This window comes from Paramormyrops kingsleyae, chromosome 4 (genome assembly GCF_048594095.1).
Source record: "Paramormyrops kingsleyae isolate MSU_618 chromosome 4, PKINGS_0.4, whole genome shotgun sequence".
Lineage (NCBI taxonomy): Eukaryota > Metazoa > Chordata > Actinopteri > Osteoglossiformes > Mormyridae > Paramormyrops > Paramormyrops kingsleyae.
In genome coordinates this window covers 18,106,791-18,134,786 of record NC_132800.1, presented here as the reverse complement: position 1 = coordinate 18,134,786, position 27,996 = coordinate 18,106,791, and the positions used below count along the sequence as shown (strand labels likewise).

General features: G+C 40.9%; 1 protein-coding gene across 1 annotated transcript; it reads right to left on the bottom strand.

The window, feature by feature from the left end:
• Positions 1 to 1,289: 1,289 nt before the first annotated feature.
• On the bottom strand, positions 1,290 to 26,112 carry LOC111844182 (NLR family CARD domain-containing protein 3-like). Its single transcript, XM_072711554.1, has 10 exons — positions 26,001 to 26,112; positions 18,052 to 18,153; positions 16,743 to 16,856; positions 13,236 to 13,296; positions 12,827 to 13,055; positions 10,944 to 12,672; positions 9,519 to 9,692; positions 9,206 to 9,379; positions 9,052 to 9,098; positions 1,290 to 2,180 (listed from the first exon to the last, which is right to left on the bottom strand). The coding sequence occupies exons 2-10, from the start codon at positions 18,111 to 18,113 to the stop codon at positions 1,648 to 1,650; spliced, it is 3,123 nt and encodes a 1,040-aa protein (XP_072567655.1). The 5' UTR covers positions 18,114 to 18,153; positions 26,001 to 26,112; the 3' UTR covers positions 1,290 to 1,647.
• Positions 26,113 to 27,996: the final 1,884 nt, after the last annotated feature.

Here is a 27,996-nt window from a genome sequence, read left to right as displayed (position 1 = left end):
TATGTGTGTGTGTGTGTGTGTGTGTGCATGAAGGACTAGAAATATCTGTGTATTACTGAAGGAACAGGAATGTGTGTATCTGTGTCTGTAATGGAACAGAAATGTCTGTGTCTGTTTCTGCCTTCCTCAGAGAAAATATGTGTTTGTCACAGTAACAGGACAGAACTGAGGTAATTGTGGGCTTTTGAAAAAGAAACGTCTGTGCTTGTGTTTCTCTTTGCATGTGTGTCACTGTTGGTACCAAACAAGCCGCCAGCAGAGGCAGCAGCACAGAATGTAGAGTAAGAATTGTGTTCAGGGGTATATCTGTATAGCTGCAATGCCACTGTGAGTGTATTGTGGGAAACATTTATTTCTAAATTGTGTGGATTTCAAAAAGAAACAAATATAAATTACATCAGGATTCCTAAAAAAAGAGAATTTATGCTTTTTTTGTCATTTGGAATCACATACAGTGCATCATTGATGATCAGGCATGCAGTGAAATCAGAATGTTATCCACGTTAGTCTTAGGAAAAAAAACAGAAAGGCTGCAGTCAGAATAACAAATCAACTTATTAACTGTCCATTGTCGTTGTTCCTAAATATGCTCATTTTTAAACTTCACCAAATGTTATTACTTTTATTTTAGAATATATTTTATCTGGTTAATGTTTTGTGGTACGTTAAATAATGACTGTACCCGTTAACCGTATCTGGAGTGTTGTGGTGGGACGTTAATTGAGGGAATGCAGATTCTCAAGTGCTGCGACCTACGGGAATCCCGCAGTTACCTCAGAACGGCAGTAGGGGGCGGACGTGAGATTCTGCCGTCTGAAGTTAAACCGTATTTTTCCGTGAGAAGTAAAAAAGTGTTACGCATTATTTTTAATTACTTGTGTAATTATTTAGGTAGTAAGCGCGTAGTCCGGCTTTTAATGATTATTTTCCCGTGTTTTAATAGGAGTGTGAGTGACGCTGTTTGATAATTAGCTTGTCGATTGTCAGGTACAGCAGTTTACCTTTTTAATCAGGAATTTTTTATTCCTGCTTGTATTTTGATCATTTAATCTAACGTGTGATACTAATGTGATTTATCACGTTTATTTGTTTTTAACTCTACGGATATTTCTTGCTTTCGCAGTTATGTCTCCCGTCTCCTTTTACATGGTTATTATATATGCAGATTTAATCTAATCGTGTTAATTATGTTCATTTACATTACAGTGTATTTATTTAATTGTATTACATGATTTATGTTACTCAGTTACCTCAGTTATGCTTTGAGCAGCGCTGAACCAGGACAGTAATGGGATACATTAGGAAGCTTTTATTGTCAGTGTACAGGTAGCAAATACAATATATAGACAGAAATGTATAAAATGTACATATTCAGGGAAGGGGAGGGGAAAAGCCCCCCCCCCCCCCCCCACTCCACTCATCAGGATTACATTTCATTACATTTTAATCAGAAACAAATACACTTATTTTACGTTTGTGCAGCTTGCCGAACCCAAATATTAATTTTAATCTAATATATGTTACACTTCAGACAGAGTGAAAAGGGTTATACTGGTTAAAAAGCAGAGATTTGACCTTTTTGCCATGGAGAAGCAGCGACATGTGACACTCTGATAAGGTAAAAATGATTCCTCCAGCACACAGTTGCTATCCCAGCATGCACATGGACAGGGAGGAGTTTGTATTCACCCAAAACCCTGGATAGAGGGGTTCAGTAAATGAGGAGGTGAAGCTGTACAGGAGGGTCAGTCCATCAGAGGAGACTCTGTAGAAGGACAGAGTACCAGCCGCCCAGTCCAGATACACTCCTACTCTGCGGGAGCCTGAGGGCTTTATGGGTATGACAGTCTGTTTATTATTGTGATAGACAGAGTAACTGTCAGGAGAGCAGCGCAGCATCCATGACTTGTCATTGGCTCCAAGCAGACAGTCATCACTGTCTCCTTTCCTCCTGATTCCTTTATAAGTCACTCCTATCCAGGCTACATCTCCACTCCACTCAGCCTCCCAGTAACAGCGACCAGTCAGACTCTCTCTGCACAGAACTTGGGGCCAGATGTCAAATCTCTCTGGATGATCAGGATATGGCTGCTCTTCCCCCCGTGTCGCCTTCCTGTTCCCCTCTGACAGAGACACGTATCTGTTTGCTGTGTTGGGGTCCAGCGTCAGCTGGCAGGAGTCTGTAGGCAAGAGGAAGAGCGATTAATCCCATCACGAAGCCCAGCATCTCCATCATTATCAGTGTCACACCTCACACACTCACTAACACAGAACTCGCTCCGATACACACATTTTATTCCCAATATACTCATGTAGCCGCCCGAGTCTGCGGCGCTCCGGCTGCCCCCTGCGCTGTGAGACACGCCGCGCTGAGAGACTTGCTGGGGACCGAACTGCACTTTAGCCTGCGCTCTATTATTCTGTACGGTACATAAAATATAAAAACGAAGCAGGAATTCAAGTATGTGAAATACTATGGGGCGCCGTTTGTAAAGTTACGAAACATTTTTGTACTTGCCACTTTTTCAACATTTAGTGCAATTTTCTGACATTTAGCTACAAGTCAATGGTGTTGTGGATCATCATATTTTTTGCTGTGTAGATTATTTGCACAATTGTTCATCATATGTAAATATAAATGGTATGTCTATATATAAATATTAAATGTAAATGTCAAATATAAATGTTAAATGTAAACGTAAATATAAAAGTCTAATGTAAATATTAAAGTTAAATGTAAATATAAATGTTAAATATAAATGTTAACATATCTAAATGTTAAATGTAAATGTAAATCTAAATGTTAAATGTAAATGTTAAATATAAATGTTAAATGTAGACTCTAAATGTTGAGAACATATGCAAATTCACCACGGCCATCTGCATATAAATGGGCGGTAACGACGAAATTAGCCCGCTAAGTGGTTCGCTTGCAAAACGGCAGGTCCAATCGCGAGGACCGTAATCCATTAAGAAATCGTCACTGCTACGCGTCGCTCGTTCGCATGTCGGTAAATACTGACGCGCGATATGTTTCATGTGATGTGTTTTCACTTTTAAGGAAAGTGAAACTGTAAGGTGTCCCCCCCTCGAATGACTTTTCCAGGGTGGGGGGGTGCTTCTTCATTACATATGGTGTCCAGACAGGTATGCAGCTGGACACCCTAAATGAGGGATCATACTTAAAAGAAATCCGACCCTCACAAATGAATTTGAATTCTTGTCAATGGTGTTGTGGATCATCATATTTTTTGCTTTGTAGATTATTTGCACAATTGTTCATCATATGTAAATATAAATGGTATGTCTATATATAAATATTAAAGTTAAATGTAAATATAAATGTTAAATATAAATGTTAAATGTTAACTTATATCTAAATGTTAAATGTAAAAGTTAAATGTAAATATAAATCTAAATGTTAAATGTAAATGTTAAATATAAATATAAAATATAAATGTTAAATATAAATATAAATATTAAATATAAATGTTAACTTATATCTAAATGTTAAATGTAAATGTAAATCTAAAAGTTAAATGTAGACTAAATGTTGAGAACGTATGCAAATTCGCCACGCCCATCTGCATAGAAATGGGCGGTAACGACGAAATTAGCCCGCTAAGTGATTGCAGGTTAGGGGCAATTGAGGACAATATGGCGAATTCGGCTCACTTAGATACTATAGAACGCTGCATTACATGGCGTTGCTTCACAGCCGGGAGCAACATCATCTGCACTTTCCACTGTAACATCGATAAATTGTGAATGTTTAATGGGCCGAGTATCAGTAGTATCGTATAAATTGGCCTTAAATATTTCCCGCCATGCTTTAGCTGATGGCGGCAGTTCGTAAGATGCTGCTGCTGAACATTTTGTTCGGAAATGGCAAGAAATCGCTTGCAAAACGGCAGGTCCAATCGCGAGTACCGTAATCCATTGAGAATATCGTCACTGCTACGCGTCGCTCGTTCGCATGTCGGTAAATACTGACGCGCGAACGTGCGATATCTTTCATGTGATGTGTTTAGTGATGTTCATCTGGCAAACAGAAAACGGAAGTAAGCAGCAAGGAAATATACTGTTTTTTGTTCTACCCGTTCAGTTAATAACCCAACAAGCTATAACGGGGCTGGTTTGGCACATTCTGCTGAGCTGCTCAGTGATTTTTAGCTCTAGCTAGCTGAGTTCTGGTTATATGCTGAAGACCTTGCAAGTGTTGCCTGTGATGATACACTGTGGGTTCATACAGACCATAAGAAATGTGTGAAAGACGTGTTACCCCATCTGGCCTGCTGTATGTGTAACCATGACCCCCTTCCTCTCTGAGCTGGTCAAGAATTCAAATTCATTTGTGAGGGTCAGATTTCTTTTAAGTATGATCCCTCATTTAGGGTGTCCAGCTGCATACCTGTCTGGACACCATATGTAATGAAGAAGCACCCCCCCACCCTGGAAAAGTCATTCGAGGGGGGGACACCTTACAGTTTCACTTTCCTTAAAAGTGAAAACACATCACATGAAACATATCGCGCGTCAGTATTTACCAACATGCGAACGAGCGACGCGTAGCAGTGACGATATTCTCAATGGATTACGGTCCTCGCGATTGGACCTGCCGTTTTGCAAGCGAACCACTTAGCGGGCTAATTTCGTCGTTACCGCCCATTTATATGCAGATGGCCGTGGTGAATTTGCATACGTTCTCAACATTTAGAGTCTACATTTAACATTTATATTTAACATTTAACATTTACATTTAGATTTACATTTAACTTTTACATTTAACATTTAGTTGTGCTAACATTTATATTTAACATTTATATTTACATTTAACTTTAATATTTACATTAGACTTTTATATTTACGTTTACATTTAACATTTATATTTGACATTTACATTTAATATTTATATATAGACATACCATTTATATTTACATATGATGAACAATTGTGCAAATAATCTACACAGCAAAAAATATGATGATCCACAACACCATTGACTTGTAGCTAAATGTCAGAAAATTGCACTAAATGTTGAAAAAGTGGCAAGTACAAAAATGTTTCGTAACTTTACAAACGGCGCCCCATAAAATACCTCAGGAAATGTCGGCGGGAAGATGTGCGTAATGCTGCGCGTGTTAAACTAATATGCTTAATTACAGGTAAATAAAATTATAAACAGCATTCATCAAACATGTTAAACATGAAATTGTACCCAACGAGTACCAGTATACTGTAAGTTAATTTGGCTTTGCTGCAAAATAAGAACTTGCTTCAAACCACTTCAGACACATACCTCCCTCCAGCAGCGTTCAGCGCCGACTAGTAGAGTTGAGCCGGATACTCGGCTGAAACGAGTATCCGGTACGGATAAAGCACTTTTGACGAGTACGAGTATCATACGAGTAATACAAGTCAATATCTGTGCTCGGATTGAATAAAAATTCTCATTGGGTAGCTGACTGTGTCTGCGTTCTGTGATCGACTAGTCACAGCGCCCCTCCCCTACACACATACAGATTTATTGTGTTGCTGTGTCCCGCTCTGCTCACTCACACACAGAACACTGAGAAGAGAAGAGAACAGCGCTCTCTCTCTCTCTCTGTCTCTCCCTCAGTCACTCAGGATCGCGGGTTTTTTCCGTTAACGTTTAGGGTTTCTTCAGCTTCAGGTTTGTTTGTAGAATGCGACTCGCGTCTCTGCCTGAGTTTTTTTTTTTCTTTTTTAAACTGTCAGCTGGCTCTAACCAGTTTTTTTTACTTCACGCACTGAGTGTCTGACACTTTCTTGCTGTATTTTATAAAAAAAAATAAAGGTAGTTGTGGTATAATTAATATTACAAATTAAGCTACACACACAAACCCCCCCCCCTCTCTTTCTCTCTCTCTCTGTCTCTCTCTTACTCACTCACTCACACACACTCACACATACCTGGTGTAGAAATTAGGGCTGCAACTAACGACTATTTTGATAGTCGACTAGTCATCGACTATTAAAACGATTAGTCGACTAATCGGATTATAAATTGCATAATTATAAAATGGCTCCTATTTAGCTACCAGCTTTTACATTTTGCATGAGGTTATTGTTTGACATCAATGCCGCAAAACAACACATGTAAAATGCGAAAGAGCTGTCGTGTGATTGATTGTGCAAATAGATTTAACACGAAATGGGAGGTTTCTTTTTAGAGATTGCCAAAAACTAAATAAGTAAGTATAGGATGTGGATTGGTCACACATGGCTGATACCCGATCCGTCAAATAGGTCTGGATCAGCACCGATCCGAATTTCTGATACAATATTTGTTATAATCAGGGCTGCATATAACTGGTACGCAAGTACGCATTCACCTTTTATAAGCGATACGTGCGGAAATCTTTTGCTGTGACAGTGCAAATACGTATTTTATGTGCATTTGTGCTGATATGACAAGAAATTATCATGCATTTTAACCTGTATATGCTAATTCGTACTTCATTTGCGGTATAGGGGTTAAAATGCACGGTAATTTCTTGTCATATCAGCTATTTATATAGCCTATGTTTACAAATAAAAACTCATTTTAAAGCAGGCTGAAAGATCCCAAGATCCTGACCCAAAATACGGGAAATTTAGAGCAGCTTCCCATTGCCATTCCTCTGTTAACAGCAAGAAAACGGACTTAAACTGCTGTTATTTATTTTTAAGGGAGCATAAGCTCTCGCAGCACTTGCGACATCGGAGCCACTGTCCTGAATCTTGAGCTTCAGAGTTTTGGCTTCTTTATTTAAGCAATGGGTTTTCTACACTGTTTTCTGACCTTTATTAGCTAAATTTTTAGCGAATGAGACACTTCATGACACACCACCGACTTCCAAACAAAAATACGTTCTATTCTGATCTTTTTTGAAAATGTAAAATATACTACTACTAGCCTATTATTATGCCCTATTATTATTGTTGTTGTTGTTATAATTATTATTTATTATTATTATTATTTATTTATTATTAGATATGCCAGACAACAAGAAGTCCGTGCTATTCACCCTTTTGTAGATCTCGTCTTTGTTTTCGGACATTAAAAGCCTTTGAGACTTTAGAACGTTTAATATGCGACGTTGCCTGATTTGTGGCCACCATTCTTCTACCTGTTGCTGAATGCTATTGCGCAAGAGCGAATCTCACCTGTGTGGTGTATTGGTGCAGTCTATTGGAAAGCGGTAGTATTGCACAAGTATAAAGGAAGGAAAACGTCTCACTCTGTTTAAAAATACGTCTGGCGACAATTATCGACAATCAAATTCGTCGGCGACTAATTTTATTGTCGATTTTTGTCGACAATGTCGAATAATCGTTTCACCCCTAGTAGAAATAAAAAAAATAAAAAAGAACCAAAAAAAAAGAAATCACACTGATCATAAAAAAATTAAAAGTTAAAAAAAGAAAGTTATGTTGAGATGAAAACTTCATTACATTTTACTTCATAATTGCAACCGCATGTGTTGTATTCATTGTTGCAAAACTTGTTCTGTATATAGTTCGTTTGTTATCGTGATCAAAACCACTGATCTGAAGCTCAATGCTGATGCTGTCATGTAAATAGTTTTCTAAGCAGTAATAAATATAACAACTTCTGATCAACCCATATCAATTGCATGCTTAAAATAACATACCGGTTAAAGCCCCGCCCATTTAAAGACAACCCGACCCACTTCCAGGTCAAACCCCGCCCACTTCCGGGTTAGGCCCCGCCCATTCCGAGTACAGATACAGATACAGATAATTCATATGGTTAACAGATACGGATACAGATACAGATAATGCTGTACTCGCTCATCCCTACCGACTAGTGATGTGTCAGTCGCGAAAGAGCCGTTCAAAAGATCCGGCTCCTAACTGAGAGACATTTTTATGAAGCAAAAGGGCTCCGCGGCTCAGCGCTCCACGCTGCTCTGACTGTGACTGAATTCTGTGTTAATGGCGTACGAGCCGCGCGACCAATCACGTGATGAGTCATACCATCAGGTTAAACGTAGGGAGGGGCGGGGGTGCGCGTGCTGACGGTGTACAGGTACATAGCAGGTGGGAGGGAGAGGAGGGGAGAAAGAGAGGGAGTGTGGTGCGCGAATAGTAGGTAAGATGACTGACAACGGAAACGAAGTGGCATTTGGATGTATTTTAATAGCTATGATAACTCAAAGTCAGAATGCACAATTTGCAAGATTAAGCTGTGATTTCGAGCAGGGTCCACAAGCAACCTTCTCAGACACTTAAGAACTGCGCATCCAACAGTTCAGATGGAAGAAAAAAGACAGGCTAGCGTTAGAATGTAACACGTTAGCAAGTTAGAAACCAGCAAGTTAGAATGTAACACTGTTAGAAAGTTGATGGTTGTTATAATGGACAGATACAACTAAAACTGTTGGATGCTGCTGTTTTGCACGTTGTAATTTACGTTTTTTTATTTTTTTATTAGTTATTTATGTTATTTGACTTTTTTTTGTTAGATCAACCACAAAAACAACTTTTCCACTTATAAAATGTTCAATACACGTGTAGTAGTGTTTGATGTTTTTACATTTAGTCTTTATACCAAACATAATGTAAAATTATGGTATTAAGGAAATTATAAGGTTTAGTACACATATCGGTCATGGGTCAAAACAGCGCTGAATCTGGCTGGACTGAAGTGATAAACCGAAGAGCCGTTTAGGAGCCGGACGAGCCGGCTCTTCTTGGTGAGCTGAGCCAAATGATCCGGCTCACTAAAAAGGGCCGAAACTCCCATCGTTCAGAGTCCCAGCCAGTTTGGGGAGATTACGGATGCTTTCTTATGAAAATACTAACAAATCTCAAAAAAGATTGAATGTATTTCTACAGATTTTCCCAGACTATTTTTTATATAAGGAAGTAGTCATCTTTAAATCCAAACCAGCCCCTATTTTAAAAACACACACTAACACACACACACACACACACACACACACACACACACAATAATTATGCGAATGGTATCATAAAGTAGTATTAATGATATTAAGAATAAAAACATACAAACCGACTTACATTTCTGGAGCCCTGGTCTGGTCCTGCACTTCCCACTGTGGTCCACACTATAGCAGAAGCAGAATGACATAGTACTGCTGTATCCATTTACAGTATTTAATTCTTGCATTTTCTCCACCTACACTACAGGAGCAGACACACATTCTATACTCACTTTAGTTTCACTAGTTTACATTTGGGATCCTCCAGTAGAGCAGAGAGCAGCTTCACTCCTGAGTCTCCTGGGTGATTGTAGCTCAGGTCCAGCTCTCTCAGGTGAGAGGGGTTTGACCTCAGAGCTGAAGCCAGGGAAGAACAGCCTTCTTCTGTGACTCTACAGCCTGACAGCCTGCAGAGAGACAGACAATATCTTTCCAATAAATAAAATCACCTCACCACTATGAGTATTACTTTTAAGTAAATATGATGACTACAATTAAGATTTCAGTAATTACAGATTACAGTGTGGAATACCCAGTAATATTGACCTCATTATCTCCAGTTTACAGTGTGAATCCCCCAGTCCAGCAGAGAGCAGCTTCACCCCTGAATCCTGCAGGTCATTGTCACTCAGGTCCAGGTCTGTCAGCTGAGAGGAGTTTGATCTGAGAGCTGAAGCCAACACTTCACAGCATGTCTCTGTGAGATTACAGCTGTTCAGGCTGGAAAAGGAAACATGCTAAGATAAAAATACATACACACCACACACGGGTATATCAAATACCAAAATAAACATTTTTATTTTTAAATACAGTAAGTGAGGCAGCATATGCTTCAAAAGGAACTAGACAATCCTCTGATGTTCCTCATGTTCCCCGTCAGCAAGGATACAGTGAATACTTTCAATTCAAAGCACAAATACCATGAAAAGTGTAATGGGGTCAGGACCTGATCAATGTACACAGATGAATAGATTTTGGTACAAAACAGCTTCTCCTGTGAGTTTACTGTGTATTTTCACTATTTGCTGTACATTTTCATAAGTCATACATTACCAAATCCTGTTCTCTTTTGTCTTACAGAGCCAGTTTAATAAGGGCATGAGAGTGAACATGCTCTAAAATCCATTCATTAACTGGGATATTTAAATATATCAGTTATTTTATTGTTTCCCTGTCCTAGTCAGAAACACAAATAGTTTGTACTTGAGACTCCTTAGCAGAGATAAACCTGCTGTTTAATGACGTTACCCTGAGACTCTGTAATATATGCATAAGTATTTTTATAAAGCTCAGAGCAGCGCTGGGGCTCAGTGATCAGCACTACAGCCGACCCAGGGGTTCTAGGGTTTGGGGTTCAATTTGTTGGCTTGGATGTGTGTAAGTGTACATGTTTATGTGGGATTTGAATGTCACGAAGAGCTTAAGTTTGTTTAATTATAATTTTTATATGACTTTTGAATTGCTGACACCATGACTGAAATCCTTATTTTGATTTGCTGTACCTGTGAACCTGATAAATTTCCAAAACACTAATGAAACAATTATCAATCCTGTCACATAGGGATGAAATAGTGATACTTTATTCATCCCCCTGGTAAAATAGTGCTGTCACCTCTCTGATCTCGCTCTCTCTGACACACACATACAGGTCAGAGCTCAGGGTTGGCCAGCATCCAGCCCCCTGAAGCTGGGGGGTAAGGGCCTTGCTCAAGGGCCCAAAACCAGCATCACTCTCCCAGCCAGGTATTTAAACCAGTGACCTTCTGATCACTGGCACAGAGTCCGAACCCACTGAACCACACACCACACCAAGAATGTTAAAAAGTAAACATATCCTGCAGTATCCAGAATCAAAAAGAATTTCTGGGTGGTCTATATAAATACACCCTAACTGTTTTGATTAGATATAAAAGCAGTATCATGAATAACATCTGTACTTCTTTAGCAACAGACGGATGTAAGATCACTTACAGAGCTGTCCTAGATTTCTTGATCACAGGCAGCAGCCTCTGAAGACCTTCATCTGATCCAATGTATTTCTTCAGATCAAACACATCCAGCTCCTTATCTGACATCAGTAACACAAAGGCCAGAGCTGACCACTGTGCAGGTGAGAGGTTTTCTGCTGAAAGACTTCCTGAACTTAAGTATCTTTGTACTTCCTCTATTAGAGAATTGTCACCCAGTTCATTCAGACAGTGGAACAGGTTGATGGTCCTTTCTGCAGATAAATCCTCCTGTATTTTCTCCTTGATGTACTGGGGTGTTTTCTTATTGTTATGACACCTGGTTCTTTTCTGGCCCAGTAGCCTTTGTAACAGAATCTCACTAGACTTTGTTGAGAGGCCAAGGAGGAAGCGGAGGTAGAGGTCCAAGTGTCCATTCTTGCTCCTTAATGCCTCATCCACTGCAGTCTTCAGCAGGTCAGCTGATGAGTTTGACAGAAAAATGTATAAAGCAGCGAGATACTCCTGAATGCTCAGATGCACAAAGCAATACACCTTCTCTTGGTACAACCCATACTCCTCCTTAAAGACTTCTGTGCACACTCCAGAGTAAACTGAAGCCTCTGTGACATCAATGCCATTCTCTGTCAGATCTTGCTTATAAAATATGAGGTTGCCTTTCTCAAGGTTATGAAAAGCCAGTTTACCAAGTTTTAAAAGAAATTTCTTCCCAGATTTGTTGCATTTATTAAGCTTGATTTTATGTTTTTCCATATACTTGTCACTTTTTAAACTCACTTGAAAGATCAGGAAGTGTGTGTACATTTCAGTCAGAGTCCTTGGAATTTCTCCACTATCAGAATCACTAAAAAGATTCTCAAGAACAGTGGCTGAAATCCAGCAGAACACAGGTATGTGGCACATGATGAAGAGGCTCCTTGATGATTTCACATGTGTGATAATCCTGCTAGCCAGGCTCTGATCACTAAATCTCTTCCTGAAATACTCCTCCTTCTGGGCATCATTGAACCCTCGTATCTCTGTCACCTGGTGGACACACTCAGGAGGTATCTGATTGGCTGCTGCTGGCCGGGAAGTTATCCAGAGGAGAGCGGATGGAAGCAGATTCCCCTTAATGAGGTTAGTCAACAGCACATCCAGTGATGTTTTCTTTGTTACATCAAACCAGCTCTCATTGTTCTGAAAATCTAGTGGAAGACGACACTCATCTAGACCATCAAAGATCAACAAAACTTTGTATCTACACAGCTCAGTGGATTCAAGCGATTTCAATTCTGGGACAAAGTGGTGAAGCACATCAATCAGACTGTATTCATCCTTAATCAAATTCAGGTCCCGGAAAGGAAGAGCAAATATGAAGTGAATGTCCTGGTTTGCTTCTCCTTCTGCCCAGTCAAGAATAACTTTCTGCACAGAGACTGTTTTCCCGATACCTGCGACCCCTTTAGTGAGTACAGTTCTGATAGGTGTCACATGCCCATGTAAGGTCTTAAATATATCATTGCACTTGACTGTAGTATCTTCTGTTACCCTTTTCTTGGATGCTGTTTCAATATGTCTCACTTCATGTTCATCATTGACTCCTCCAGCTCCCCCTTCAGTTATGTAGAGTTCTGTGTAAATCTCTTTGAGAAGTGTTGGCTGTCCTTCCTTAGCTTTCCCTTCAAATACACACTCAAATTTCTTCTTCAGATTACATTTGATTATGTGCTGACACTGTGAGAGAAGATGCCCTGAAATGAAATGAGAAAAAAACATTTTTTTTACTCATATAACCCAAATAACATCAAGATAAATAAATGATAAACTGAAATGTAATACACATTTTTTCATAAACTATGTTTCTGTGGCAAATCAAACACACACTGAATGAGGTACAGCTCTTACTCTTCTCCAGCATGTCAGCGAGATCATTTTGCTCCATGGTCCTCAGAATGTACAGTGTGATCTTCAGAGCTCCCTCTCTACCACAGGTCTTCTGCATCTGACCATCACTGTCCAGGTCATTGTCCTCCTCCAGCTGAAGCTCAGAGCATTCTGGGTCATTCTGATCGAGGTACCTTTTGATTTTCATCAGCTCATCCTTCAGAAACATTTGAGCTTTTTTCTCCAGTAACTAAAACGAACAGTAAGAGTTTAATTATTGTCACTTCTGGCACCATATTATTTAATAAATTTCACTTATGAATTAGTTATACATATCATCCCTTTGATAGGATTAACTACTTATTGTACATCTGTTGTATGTCAATTTAGATGAAATTTTAGAAAATATACTTCAGCAATAAATGCACACCTTGAAGATTGATGATAAGTCTCCTTTATGTGGCTGTGAATTACACCTTTTCTCTCGGCCCCTGCGAATAAAACACAAATATCCATCCATTAATCTATCTATCCTCCAGCCACTTATCCCGGTTTGGGGGTGGGGCAGGGTGGGGGGTCAATTTCAAACAGCAGAAGGCCTAGGATACAGGTTCACCCTGGGGGGGGATTCTAGTCCATCACAGGACACAGACACACAGGCTGTCATATGTCATGGGGAATTTAGAAAGTAGCCTAAACACGTGTTTTTGGACGGCAGGAGGAAACCCATGTGATAGAGGGAGAGCGTGCAGCTGCAGACAGACAGGGGGCTCAGCCTCCAACACTGGGGGTGTGAAGCCACAGCGCTGCCCTCTGTGCCGCCGCTAAAATAGGCATTTTATGGAGAGACAAAGGTCCTGCACTGACACTGACTACCACTGCTGCTGCTTGGGGAATAATAACCTACATTTGTATTTAAATAGATGTAACTATTTAAACACTCACAATATATTCAACAAATTAATACAGAAAACATACTAAGATCTCACAGTGCTTTTTTTCCTTTTTAGGCATTTAAATTTACAAAAATGCTGTTTTCAAAATGTTTCTGTTTTTCTTGCAGTGTTTTCTTTGTTCTGCAGACTCCATCGCAAAATGCAAAAATACACTGCCCAGCCAAGAAAAAGGTTCCCATTTGAATTTAAACCGGCAAATACTTAAAAAGCCAATGACTGGATCATTATTACAGCTCAGCAATGTCATGCAGCAATAAAGTAAAGTCAGTTGAGTACCTGAATCTACTGACTGGCCAGGTTACACCTCCATCCATCATGAATGGATTTTTTCTTTCCTGATGTCATGGGCATTAGGGGTGTAACATCGATTTGTATCGATATATCGATTCAATGGCAAACGATCCGATGCATCGATGTGACCGCATAAATATCGATACATGCGTTTTTCTTTTCTGGCCTGTTCCAGTATTGTTTTCATGATCCACTCCGAAGTATACATGGTCTACACCAGGGGTGCCCAATAGGTCTACTGGTCCATCGCAAAAGTAGTGTGGGTAGATCGTATGGATGGATGGATGACGCGTTCAACCGCGCCAGCTGCTGCAAGCTACCGAGTCGCCTAGTTAGCCTCCAATTTATTTCTACTAAACTTAAGAAAGGGTATAAAAATGAATGGGGGAGCTGGACCAAGTAAGAAGCCTCTAGCACACGAGAGGGTCATACGAGCAGCTCATGACAGTTATGGACATACTTTTTGTTACACTTTTGTATTTGTCTGGAGAAGACTTGATTCAAAATAAAAATTATTCACTATGTTAATCTACTCCCCAGCAATAGAAGGCACAGCCCAGAAGTAATCTAAATAACCGACATGTCATGACTAAACTTGCCAATAAAGATCTTTACTTAAAATGGAGTCAGATGTAATTTGGTCTTTACCTACAACGGGTAAGTAACTTTACAGAAGCGCTCGGAAGGATCCACACGCATTTCAAGCCTTCGGCTGTCCTACTGGATTCCGCCATTGGGCCAGTGGACGGTTCCCCTACAGAGGTGTTAGCTGTTTTGTCAGATGACTTTGGGACCAGTCAGTACCCATCATGTCAGTCCTCAACAGCACACAAAAGTTAAGGGAGTCTTTTTTTTTCGGTCTCGGTCTTGGTCTTGACTATGTCAGTCTTGGTCTTAGTCTTGGTCTTGTCTTGGTCTCGATACCCTCTGGTCTTGGTAGTGTCTTGGTCTTAGTTTAGGTGGTCTTGACTACAAGTCTACATAACGTATATAGCAGGGTCAAAAGTAGTGTTATTTTCGTCACCGAAATTTTTGACAAAATATCTTTGTCAACGAACCTTTTTGACGTGACGGAGACAAGACAAGACACAACGTAAATGCTGGTCATGTGACGATAACTATAATGAAATATATCATGTAATATTGTTCACGAATAAAAACGAGACTAAATTTGGTTTACAAAATAAAAACTATACTAAAATGTCTCTTCATTTTTGTTGACGAAAACGAGACGATATGTTATTTCCTCTTGTTTAACCGCACTACAAACAAAACATTCCAAATTAGTTCCAATGAGCCACTATACTGTACAACCGGAGGCAGCATAAGAGGAAACTCACATGATTCCGTCTGCACTATGCATACCCACAACTTCTTGAATCACTTCCTGCCAGGCGCTATCCCTTTCTCGACCGAGTCTTCCAACACTTTTAAAGGAAGAAATCACCTCTGCCACCTGGACTAATCAACACTAAGAGGCGGTGCACAATTAAATGGCTCTTCCTATCCCTCCCCACCATACATGCTACACTGGAACTCCGCTGCATGTCGCCTCAGCACTGCTGAAGGCCTCGTCTCATCCACTGACACTCTAACATGCAATTCCATGACAGCATTACCAGCTGAAAACTGGCTCCGGGCCTTTCTGCCACATTGTGGTTCTCTGAAGCGTCATGGAGTGGACGTGCTCAGATAGTTATTGGAGTTCTCAAGTTCTCGCTCCATATTACAGTTCAATTCAATTCAATTCAATTCAATTTTATTTATATAGCGCATTATCACAACATTACATTGTCTCAATGCGCTTTACATTTCTGCCTCGTAAGGACCCCCCATTGAGTAAGCCAAAGGCAACGGTGGCAAGGAAAAACTCCCTAAGAGGAAGAAACCTTGGGAGGAACCAGACCCAAAGGGGGAGCCCATCCTCCAGGGGCCGGCAGATGAGTCAAACAAACAAGATGAAATGACTAAGCTAATACAGACAAGAGGAAGTGACTAAGCTAATACAGGGGTTGAAATATATGTCTCAATGCAGCGGCCGACCGGTGCAGGCACGTGGTGCTTGATGCACGATGGCAGGATTAATAGACACACAGCCGCAGGATGGATGGCGAGGCATCGTGTTGAGCCAAGGGCAGGCAGGTTGGAGGGTAGTTGCCGGAGGTCGAGGTAGATGTCTTGCAGGCCGCAGAGGCATAAACTCTTCAACGACATTGTGCTCCATGGAGCACACCCCAGAAGGGGTGAGGGAGGAAGTAAGAATAATTGTGTATTAGCCAGAGTTGAGGAAATCAGAGGCAGTGCAAGCAAAATGATCGAGTGCAATATTCGTCTAGGCTCCGGCAGATCTGAGTATAGCAGCAAGCAGTTCACCAATAGATGTGTAAAATTTACACCCGCCCACCCCTTAAAAATCCAGAAGTAAAACAAAAAAGCAAAGAAGAAAAAAAATATTTAATTCTATTTTTTTGATATTTGCAATGTATATTTTCATTCTGATACTTAATAATTTGCATCCGGTTTTCAAAATTTTGATTAATTCTTCTGTCCAAAGTAATGGAGAGTGCAATAAAAAAGTGAAGAAGAGGGTACAGGCAGGGTGGAGTGGGTGGGGAAGAGTGGCAGGAGTGATGTGTGACAGAAGGGTGTCTGCAGGGGGGTGTCTTGTGTTTGTTTACATGTATATTTACCTTTGATCTGTAAGAAAAGGTCCCTCTCTGAAGCTGATTGGTTCCCCCATTGACGCGTGACTCTTCATGGAAACACAGCTGGGTACAGGTGAGCCTGCTCTCTCCATCAGGACACTGTGGGCAGTCAGAAGAACAATCCTCATTATTTAAACATAGTCCATATAATTCACATTAAACCTTCAGTTGTTTAGCCTTCTGCTCTGCCTTCATGTACTTTTATATGTCATATAACTCATGATGCAAGCAGGCCTGCTTACAGTTAACTTTAATATGAAATAGTCTCAGCTAAAAATAAGTTTCCAATATGAAAGGATTAGTATCACTGTTACAATCTCAGTTGCTAGACTTGGCTGTTGTTGCTATTTATTCCTGTGTTTTGTTTTTTTTGTTTATATATTTGTTTGTTTATGTTCTACTTCATTATTTGTGACCATTTTTGATAGGATGGATGATCTGATTGTTCTCTCTAGTATAAATGATTGGGGAAGAAAAAGGAGGAGAAAGAAGATGCTGAGGTCTGTTTATTAATCTACACGTATTAACGTGTTCCACACTGATCCAGTCATAGCTAGGAACCCTTTCTGCTGTTATATTATGGCCTGACTATAGACCCAAAGAGACATGCAGCTAGTGGGCTGTAACAATCATTTACCATAAATCACAATGTTCTTCACAACACGACCCTGACAGTGTTCTTGTCTTATTCAGGTATTACTCCTATGATCACTGTTATTTATAATTGATTAGATTTAAAAAATACTCAATACCACATTTTTGAGAATACGAACTTTCAAAAAATACTGTCACTTCAGCTAGGACATGCAAACCTAGATGCTGTAGGAACGACAACACTGTATTCCATAAGTGGGAACACCATAAAATTAACCTCAAATGGGATTCCCCACAATAAATTTCACAGGGTTCCCAACGATAAGGTTTGTGAAGTGACTTCCAGACTCCTACTGGGAACCTTTGTGTACAAATATAAACTCCTATTTTAGAATATTCAGAAAATCAAAGATGCCACCAAAGATTTCTTGAAAAATTGATGCAGTAGCTCTGGGTGGCAGCAGAGGACGGTGTTCAGGGAATACAATTAAATGCAGATATTTAAAGGAAACTAAATTTAATAAATGATAAGCATGAATCATCTCCCCCACAAACACGAATCACTGAAATCTTGAGTAATTAATAAAGTCTTGGGGAAATTCATGAAGTTAAAACTGATTACTCTCTCTTTAGAAAATGCTGGGAAGATTTTTTATGTCGGTTTGAAAAGCAGTTGAAACAGACACAGCTTCTGTCTTACCTCTCAGTTCTCTTTGTTTTACACTCCACAGGGGGGCTCATTTCAGAAGCAGCTCCCCCCATTTTTGTACTGATCCAGACCTGATGACTCCTGCTGGGGCTTCTGTGAAAATGAAATTGCTGCACTGAAATTGCACCAGACAGTAAACCCAAAACTGAGGTTTGTACCGAACCATGAGTTCTCTGTACCGTTACATGGCTGTTAAATATACACTGGAAATACACTTAATGTAAATCCTATCCTGGACATATGATCACATAACTTAGGCTAATGTAACCTGCATGGCCACACTACTGTTTTGCACTGGCTAGTCTAGAAAGGTCACACTGCAGATTGTCAGCGATTGGTTAGTTATTATTCTTCATTATAGTTACATCTATGACCAAGCAGTAGCAGCACTATGGTTTGTAATACTTGGTTTATGTTGGCCTCAGCTGGGGTCCCAAATAAGTTGGGTCATCCTGCCCCCCCCCCCCCCCTCAGAGACAGGCCTGCTAGTACTCAACATTTTGCACTGAATTTACACATGGGGTCTCCATTCTGTCACTCTGACACGTTTCATATGTAGTATTACACTTACTAAAGTAATCGAAGGCTGAATTTCAGGGATTTTGTGACATAGGTCATTATTTTATACAAGAATAATTATGAGAACTCCGTGATGAGTTGGTGCCCCATCCTGGGTTATTCCCTGCTTTGCTCCTGTAGCTTCCAAGGGCAAATTGTTAGCGTGTGGCCCGCTGGTGCACCTGTGACCAGGACAGTGAGTCTTTGTGGTGTATTGAGAGCCACGGTATCCAGGGTAATGTCAGCATACCACCATGAAAGATGTGCCACATCCAACAGGAGCAGGGCTGGACTGGCCATCTGGCGTACCGGGCAATGCCCGGTGGGCCGACACACATTTTTGGGCCGGCCCGGGGCTGTCATAATTTAGCACAACTTCCTGGGGGTCCACCCCCAGCGATTCCCACAGCCAGGCTACCTTCTCCTGCAACAACCAGCGCAAGGGACTGCTGGAACTTCCGGTGGGGCAGCCCCCTCCTGCCCTCAGCCCTTCTTCCTACCACGCTTAGGGCCTGGGAGTTGTGGGGCAGGCAGGTCCTGCCACGGGGCCTCCAGCCCGCAGCTCCCGCTCCAGGGGCTCGTACAGCCAATCTCCCTTCTTCCGGGCTAGCTGAGCCTCCAGAACAAGGCATGCCTCCTCCTGGCCACACAGCGCGACCTCCGCCTCTTGCAGCCCGTGGTGTTTTTCAGCCAGCTGGGCCTCCAAGCCGCGCCACGCCTCCTCCTGACCGAGCAGCGCCATTTCGCGGCCCCGTAATACCGCCTCCGCTGCCTCAGCCAAGCATCCCTGGTCATCGCACTCTTTCTCCCAGCTGGCCAACTCACCGCGGAGCTGCTCCTGCTCCTGCCGCTCCTGCTCCATGGACTCCATCAGCCGCTCCCGGTCTTGGTGGTCCTGCTCCCGCTGCTCGTCAAGTTCGCGGTGCTGTCCAGCGAGCTGGGCCTCCCAGCTGCGGCATGCCTCTTCCCGCTCCAACAGAGCAGTCTCCACCCGCTGCTTCTGTTGGTCATGCTCGCAGCTGGAGTCGCGCTGCGGCTTCTCGTCACTGACGAGCGGGGAGCCCGTGATGGCTGGTGAGCTGCTGCAGTCCGCAGTGGTGCCCGTCCTCCTCGGTCGCCGATGTCGTCTTCGCTGAGGTTTTGGCGGGCAGGCAGGAGCGGCTTCAGGGCGCACCCGCCGGTCCGGTACATCCCAGATGTAGTGGGCGGTGCCTCTTTTTCCCCAGTGTCCCTTGCTCGTCTGCTGGAGGATCTGGTGCAAGCTTCCGGGCAGTGGCGAGCCTGGTGCCCATCACTGTCGCAGCACCAGCGGACAAGCTTCTCGTCCCTCGTCGGGTGCCGGCGCTTCTCTGCTGCCTTGAGATCCGCCAGACTGAAGCAAACTTGCCAGATGATGTTGATCAACGTTCGCTCCAGCCGCACCAACAGGATCGCCTCCGGGATCCCACTTCTGACACCAATGTAGCATCGGGCAGACCAAGACATTGCGGGAGCAGAGACAGACATGGACAGTCGCTTGCCGGGCAGAACACGCTCTTTATTAGGACTACATCAGGCACCCAATGAACACCATACACCAACAAGACGCATTACGGATTTACGTAAGCTAAATACACACGAGGATCAGACCAGGTACACACAAGACACAGATAAACACATGCGCAATTAACCATTAACAATAACAGCAACAACACAACAAGGGCTATTTACAACTGCACGCGGGGCATGCTGGGACATGCGCAAAACAGGCCAGACGGTGCTTGGCTCACCGACGCCAAAATACTTTTGCCTAATATCTCCAGTGCCATTTTTTATTCTGTGGAAAACGAAAGATTAATCTGCTGGTCAGATTTGGTGAAATAATACAGGCCATTGTGTCCCATTTTGATCGTTATCAATCCCCCAATAACTAGCAAATAACAAGGTGTTCATTCTCCATTGTTTTGGAGTAGTGGTGTAGTTTTGTATGAAATTATGAAGTTTAGCCTACAACTTTTTTTTGTGTCTCCCATGCTTATTTAAAGGTCCCAGTTCCTGTTGTGTGGTGTGAAAGCGACACACAGAAATGGTCCAGAGCTACAAAAGTCCCTGGTAGAGACAGCCCGAGAACTTGTAACCAGGAACCATGTTGCAGAACTCTGGTGTGAAAGTGCCCACAGACAGAGGAGGGCAAATTAGCACAAAGTAAATCATGATGTACACAGTGTGAACAGCAAACAAGTGTCACTTCGATTTTAGGTCACTGTCTCTCTCCAAACCTGGAAACTCCTTTAGCGAGCCGACCCTTGTGCAGTGGAAGATTAAAGTGAGCTGGAACCGCACAGTAATTATTATCTCTATGTGGAACGGGTCTGGAACAGCATGGTTCCTGTATGCAAGTGGAAAAGGTTTTTTGAATCCTAAACAGTTTTGGCCAGCTGTGGTTTTCGGGCCCTTCAAGTACCTAGTGGTCCCCCATGGTGACCATCAGCACCCGTTTTTGGAGTAAATCCTCCAGTAACTATGCAGTGTTTGTTGTGAGCATCTTAGCACACTGGTACCTTCTCACACTGTGGGTTTTAGGGTCTCAGGGCCCAGTTAATTAACATGAGGCTCCGAAGCTCTGTTCCCTGTTTGTGAGTCCTCTGGTACTCTGGAAAGCCCAAGGGGATCAAGTGGCATAACGTTAGAGTTGGACGTCTTGAGACCGGTCTCGAGACCACTTTTACGTGGTCTTGGTCTTGTCTTGGTCTCGACAGTCTTTGGCCTTAGTCTTGTCTTGATCTTGAATCCCTCGGTCTTGTCATGGTCCCGCTGTCTTTGTCTTGCTGTCTCAGATCGACATAGTGGTCGGGAGATTTGGAGCGAAAAGTATCCATGACACACAACGTAATGTTTGATAATGCAACATTATTATTATTTCGCCTTTCGTGCCCTTCAAATGCAACCAATCAAAGATGCATTTTGTTGTGAATCAGACATTGGCACTCATCCAATCAAAATATGCGTCATATGCGCAAAATAAGTGTAGCACTAGTTAAACGTTAGATCCAGCATCACAGGCTATAAGATGTTGCAATCTTTAGTTTTCCTGAAGTGCAATCAACCACTATTTTAAAATGTGAACTATTTTCTTTCTCTCCATCCTCTCTGAAAATATGCCTATTAACAGTGACGCTCTCTCTCTCTCTCTCTCTCTCTCCCTGTTTTTAAGTATTTCATCTAACTGTATTAGTTTATCAATCTGTTATTTGTCCATAATGTGTGTTCTATTGTTCTTGCCCTACTGAACAACAGGCTTGATATCATTGTCAGTGTGTTGTAATCACATGCCACTGCAGACATCAAGATGTCAGAATCTTTTAAGCACTTGTCCTTATTCTTATTAATGCACAATTTGATGTGCAGTTTGTAACGGTATATAGCATTTGTAGTTTGCATTTGATTCATGTGACGTGTGCACATGTCTTCATATTGTTTGATTACAGTATTTTACTTAAAATGGTGTTGACTAAATAAATGCGACCATTAACTTTTAAATAACATCTGCATATCACGTTGTGTTGACTTGACAGGCCTAATCCATTTCAGGGAAGTTGATATCATACAGTGTCATTTGGCTAGTACTACTACAATGGGACATGATGCAATTTCAAGTTTATAATTATGTATCTTCAATTTGATGTTACAATTCCTTCTACAAATAAAGTATAATTGAAACCAGTTACATATTTCCCATTCTTTAGACAGTTGTTGGAGGTGTTAGCTGTTTTGTCAGATGACTTTGGGACCAGTCAGTACCCGTCATGTCAGTCCTCAACAGCACACAAAAGTTAAGGGAGTCTTTTTTTTCAGTCTCGGTCTTGGTCTTGTCTCGACTTTGTCTTGGTCTTAGTCTCGGTACCCTCTGGTCTTGGTAGTGTCTTAGTCTTAGTTTAGGCGGTCTTGACTACAAGTCTACATAACGTATACAGCAGGGTCAAAAGTAGTGTTATTTTCGTCACCGAATTTTTTGACGAAGTATCTTCATCAACGAACCTTTTTGACGTGACAGAGACGAGACACAACGTAAATGCTGGTCATGTGACGATAACTATAACAAAATATATCATGTAATATTGTTGACGAATAAAAACGAGACTAAATTTAGTTTACAAAATAAAAACTATACTAAAATGACGAAAACAAGACGATATGTTATTTCCTCTTGTTTAATCGCGTTATTATTATTATGCAGTATCGATCTCTGTTCCCTGTGTCTCCCATTCAGGCGCACGGATGGCGGAGAAATGCAGCCACAAAATATCGGGAAAAATACACCATAAACCTTAAAACCTTAAAAGACATCTCAAGGCATTCCACAATGACACTGAGGTAAGTAAAGACATTAACGTAACATTGCTTTCTATTTTAGAAAGCTCATGCCAACTGTGGTTAACATGTTATCGTTAGCAATAGATGTTAGCCTGCTAGCTTTAGACGTTTTGGAGAAAATTATATTTCATAAGCATGGTGTCACGTTCGGGCTCGGGCGAGCAGGGAAGCAGGCGAGAGCAGCCAGGTAGTCAGGTAAACGTGGGTTTATTGCACGACAGACGGACATCGACGGACAATACAATGCCGGATCTCGCATACATGGGGAGACGCAGACTCATATACACAGAACAAGGCAAAAGAAACAGGAAACAGCTGGGCACAATCGGGGAAGCACACGTGGATAATGAGGGGGCGTGGCACACACTAGGAGCGGACGGAGCGGGGCGTGACACATGGACACTTGGCGATCTGTACAAAATATCTTTTCTGATAAGATGTCTGATAAGAATACATGGGTAAAGGGAACACTTTGAAGCTATGTAGGCATTTTAGCAAGCTAAAGCTAAGTAGCAAACTGAGAACGACAGCTCAGTTGTCTTGAATCCTGGCGATCTAAACTTTCAAGCTTTCATTACTGCGTGACTAGACATATGTCTAAAGGGGTAGTGTTTGAAACATTGAAAGAGCGTTTTTCGGAACATCGTGCGTGGGTCTGGCTTGCCAGGTTAGTTACCATCCACGTAGTACAGGTAGGCTCTGGTTACAGCTCATGTAAATACCTGCTAACCATAAAATAATGTTCTTGTGGAAAGGATGTTCGTGAATGATTCAGAGCATGATGCATTTTGATTGGCATCCCTTATGGTCTTGTGAGGCCTATTTTTTCTGTTAAAGAATTGTAGCTGATAGTAAACAGCCAAATCATAACCAATAGTTTCAGTTAATATTTACTACAGTTAGATTTTCCAGAAGCTGCATACAGTATGTCCTGACATTGTATCTAATCCTGTGCTAGATTCCAGAAACAGCTTCAGTGAAGCAAGTCCCACGCAAGAAGATGGACATTATTTTATTTATTTATTTCATTTAAATTTGCGTGTACTTCTAAGTTCAAACATGTTTGGTTGGCAAAATAAATGTTATAAATTCAAATCAGAGTGTCTTCCGTGTCTGGGATGGATGTAAAGTATCCTTGAGTCTATAAGGTAACAATAATATAATAATAAGAACCTTGTTTTAATTGTGAAATGCGTTTGACTAAAAGAAAATGTTGTTTTTGTCTATTCTACTGGGTATTTGTACTATATTGACTAGGTAAAATCGAATTGCATTACTAAAATAAACAGACTAAAATACAATTTTCATTGACTAAAACTAGACTAAAATGTCATCAGTTTTCGTTGACTAAAACTAGACTAAAATATCATCAGTTTTTATTGACTAAAACTAGACTAAAATAGTCATGGATAATTCTGACTAAAAAATGACTAAAATGCTCAGACTTTTAGTCGACTGAAACTTGACTAGACTAAAATGAATATGGACGTGACTAAGACTAATAATAACTAAAATGACAGCTTGACACAAAGACTAGACTAAAACTAAAATTAAGACAGGCCGCCAAAAACAACTATAGTCAAAAGGTTTGTGCCCAGGGGCCTGTGATTTCTAAATCTGCCAATGTACTGGTTAAATTGCCAATACTGCTGGCTGATATTTAAGCTTTATCAGTATTCAAAGTTAGCGGCACCAAAGCTAAAGAAACAACTACTAAAATAATGGAGATGATTGCATTGAATGATCAGCAATTTTCCATAGTGGTGGATGAAGGACTCTGGTAGCCCATTCATCAATTAGAAGAGGCACCAATCCATGACATGTTTATAATTCAGTAGTAAATGTGGCCTGTAGGTCGACCCTTCATGTTCCGCACAATAATAAATGATGTAACATCATTCCAATAATCTGCACCGACAAGCTCAGCAAGTTTCTCAGATAGCCGACGCCCTGGGCTTCCTGTAATGAACATTCACCATGACAACAAAACTGACAGCAAGGAAGTGCTACGAGTTTCATACAACCAAGAATCAGATTCAACTACAAGTAGGTACATGCGGGATGGGGGGGGGTGTCCTTCCATTTCGCCTGAACGACTGAATTGAAAGTGCCTCCCTTTTGAGGTCCTAACTGCTCCTTTCCAATCACCAAATTAAAAATCACCCACCCATCGAATTTTGATTGCATTGAAGAAGTAAAGTTAACATTTGATACTTTAACATCAAAGCCATTATTTCATTTCAGATCCATTGTGAGTGTATTTTTCATGCTGCTTCTATTAATTTATATACAGGTATCAAAATAAAGGTAATTTCTACTGTATTTTCTGTCTAGATCTTTTATACTTATAAGCCCACGCATTATCAAATTCTGCCTTACAATACATTTTATTTTTAAATTAGAAAAAGACCTCTGCTGAACAAATCTATGTTGTTTTAACTGTCTTGCTGGGAGAAAAAACACAAAATAATATCTTGGGCTTTGGGGTTGAGGTTCGCTGTTTTTATAGGCCTGCCTGAATTGTACCTTTTTTGTCCAAAATACACAGGGTTCTGCGTGAGCTACAAGTTAGACTTTATTTATTTAATTATCCTACATAGCTGATAGGTATAATTTTTTTTGTCAAAATACCGGCTTGAACGCCCGTACCTGCCAAGAAATTTGTTTGAGAAATTTGCCGATCAGACACCAGTGTTGTCAAGTCTCACAAGACAAACAAGCAACCTCACCCCTGAAAATCAAGCCCAAAATAAGCCCACTGTCAAAGTAAGATGGAGAAATCAAGCCCCAAAACCAGCCCAATACACACGACCACATGGAACACAGTCAGTCTTGTGTCAGTGCTTTTCAAACCAGTCATGGGGACAGACCGCGTTTCTGCTCCCTCTCAGCTCCCAGTCACACCTGTACCAGGTAATAATCTAGCTTCTCCATAGTACCTGCAACATTAAATCACCGGCGCCGCCACTGTATATAAGTGTGTTATACATGCTTATTTTATTATTATATATTGTTAAATATAATCTTACCTTGAAATATGAAATGTCTTTATATTATTCCAGAATCTTATCCGTGTTTCTTGACAAAATGCAGACTACAACTTTAAAATACTTTCACTTTTATTTACACGCAGCAGGAAATAACCACCTTCATACCAAACGCTGGAGCAGTCTAAGCAGAAATGGGCACGAACTCAGTGGCCCGGCGTAGGATTTTGGGGATATTATCCATGTCACTTAATAATAAGTAACAATAAGAGAAAGGGGACAAGCTCCCGCCGCCATATAATTCTGTCATAACACACATTATGCTTTATATTTGTACATATAAAACGCGGTACTGCAGTAACACTTAAGTCATTAACAAACTTAAATCATTAACACATGATCTTAATCACGATTCATTATTCACATATGTCGCCGTCATACGGCTGCTTTACATAGATACCTCTTTCTATTTCCATTCATAAATTCTCTATTGAGAATCAGTGCAGAATGATTTTAATACATTAAACGCTAAAACTAGGGGGAAGCTTAAAGTGGTTTAATATCCTAAAGCAACATCTACAGAAAACTAAATATCTCTCAGGCTTAGCTGGTCTTACGTACATTCTGCCAAATGCATGGGACAGTAATCCAGGGCTCCCTCACCCTCTCCTGTTCTCTGTCCTCTTTCCCAGTTTAGTCTGATCTTGCTGAATGTTCCTCACATTAAACAAATGCAGCACTTCCTGGTCTGAAAAGGAGAGCTGGAGATCTCTACAGCTCTGTGACTCTCTTAATGTCTGTGGAAAGACCAAAGTGTGTTTACCACCAAAATTCAGTCACATGACAGACATACTATTATTCAGTTTTAATGTCTTGGAGTTGTCTGTTGGAATCTTTGTAACAAACTCATTATTTAATGATCTCTATGCCAGATTCATGTGGGGGAAAAATACCTATTTGGACTTTAAACAGCCCAGACATTCACATAAACAGCCTAAACAGAATTATCACATGCAGTGGGTTCAGAAAGTGTCACGTCCCACAGGGTGGAGCAAACCAATTACACCGCAATCAGTGCTTTCACCTGTTTGATCCTCTTTGTAACCCCATTCGCCCTCACACTCAGTGTGGGGTATTGTTCTCCTCCATGAGCTATACTGATTGGTTGACCCTGACCCTGACCCTTAATTCCGGAACCATCTAGGTCGTGTCGTGCTTCTTCCATTTCTAAATTATTAAGGCCACTGTGGTCCTGGGAGACTTAGAGCCTTAGACATCATTTAATGTCATTTTTTTATATTTTGTGTGTATCTTTTCTATGTTTATGTGTTTTAAACTTACTGGTGTGGTTGAAAAATTGTAAATCAAGTACTTAGAATAAAAGTCTGGACCTCTTAGTTTGGTGAGTAAAGAAAATCTCTTTTATTCCAGCAAGTTCAGCAAAGCGCTCCCATCACACTCTGGCCCTTGGTACCAAGTCATCCCCGGCACACAGAGCAACCAGTAGATAAACCATAACTCCCAGGACTACCAAATCCTGATTGGCCATGAAACATCAACAAACTAAGCTGAAACGTATAACAAACACAATTCTCCTGCTCCATTGGTTCACCTTGGTAGCAAGGTAAAGTCCACCCATTATTTCAAGGTCAAGGTCAAGAGATTTATTTGTCACATACATACAACATGCAGTGAAATATATCTCTGTGTCACCCTTATGTGACCGTGTAAAAATAGAAAGAAATAAAAATAGAAAAAGGTAAGAAGTAAGTCGGAGTAAAAAAGAGAAATTACAATATATAAATACTAAGTAAGGAACCAAGTATAAAATATACAGTGCAGATATTAAATCTAAAATCACGAATCAAAAATATAGTGCAAAACTGAAAAATATGAAATGTAGTGCAAAATTGCAGACTTTGTGCATTCAGTGCTAGTTCACATTATACGCAATTTACTGGAGTCAGCCTCGGCTTCTAGACTTTTCTTGAGATATGTATATAGATATTAATTATATGACATTGAATCACTGTTAATG

Excerpts from the sequence above, each read along its gene's own strand:
- LOC111844182 (XM_072711554.1), bottom strand. The coding sequence starts at position 18,113 with ATGGGGGGAGCTGCTTCTGAAATGAGCCCCCCTGTGGAGTGTAAAACA. Across the intron at positions 16,857-18,051 it reads AAAACAAAGAGAACTGAGAG|TGTCCTGATGGAGAGAGCAG; the intron begins GTAAGACAGAAG and ends GACTGCCCACAG. Across the intron at positions 9,099-9,205 it reads TGTAAACTAGTGAAACTAAA|TGTGGACCACAGTGGGAAGT; the intron begins GTGAGTATAGAA and ends CTTCTGCTATAG.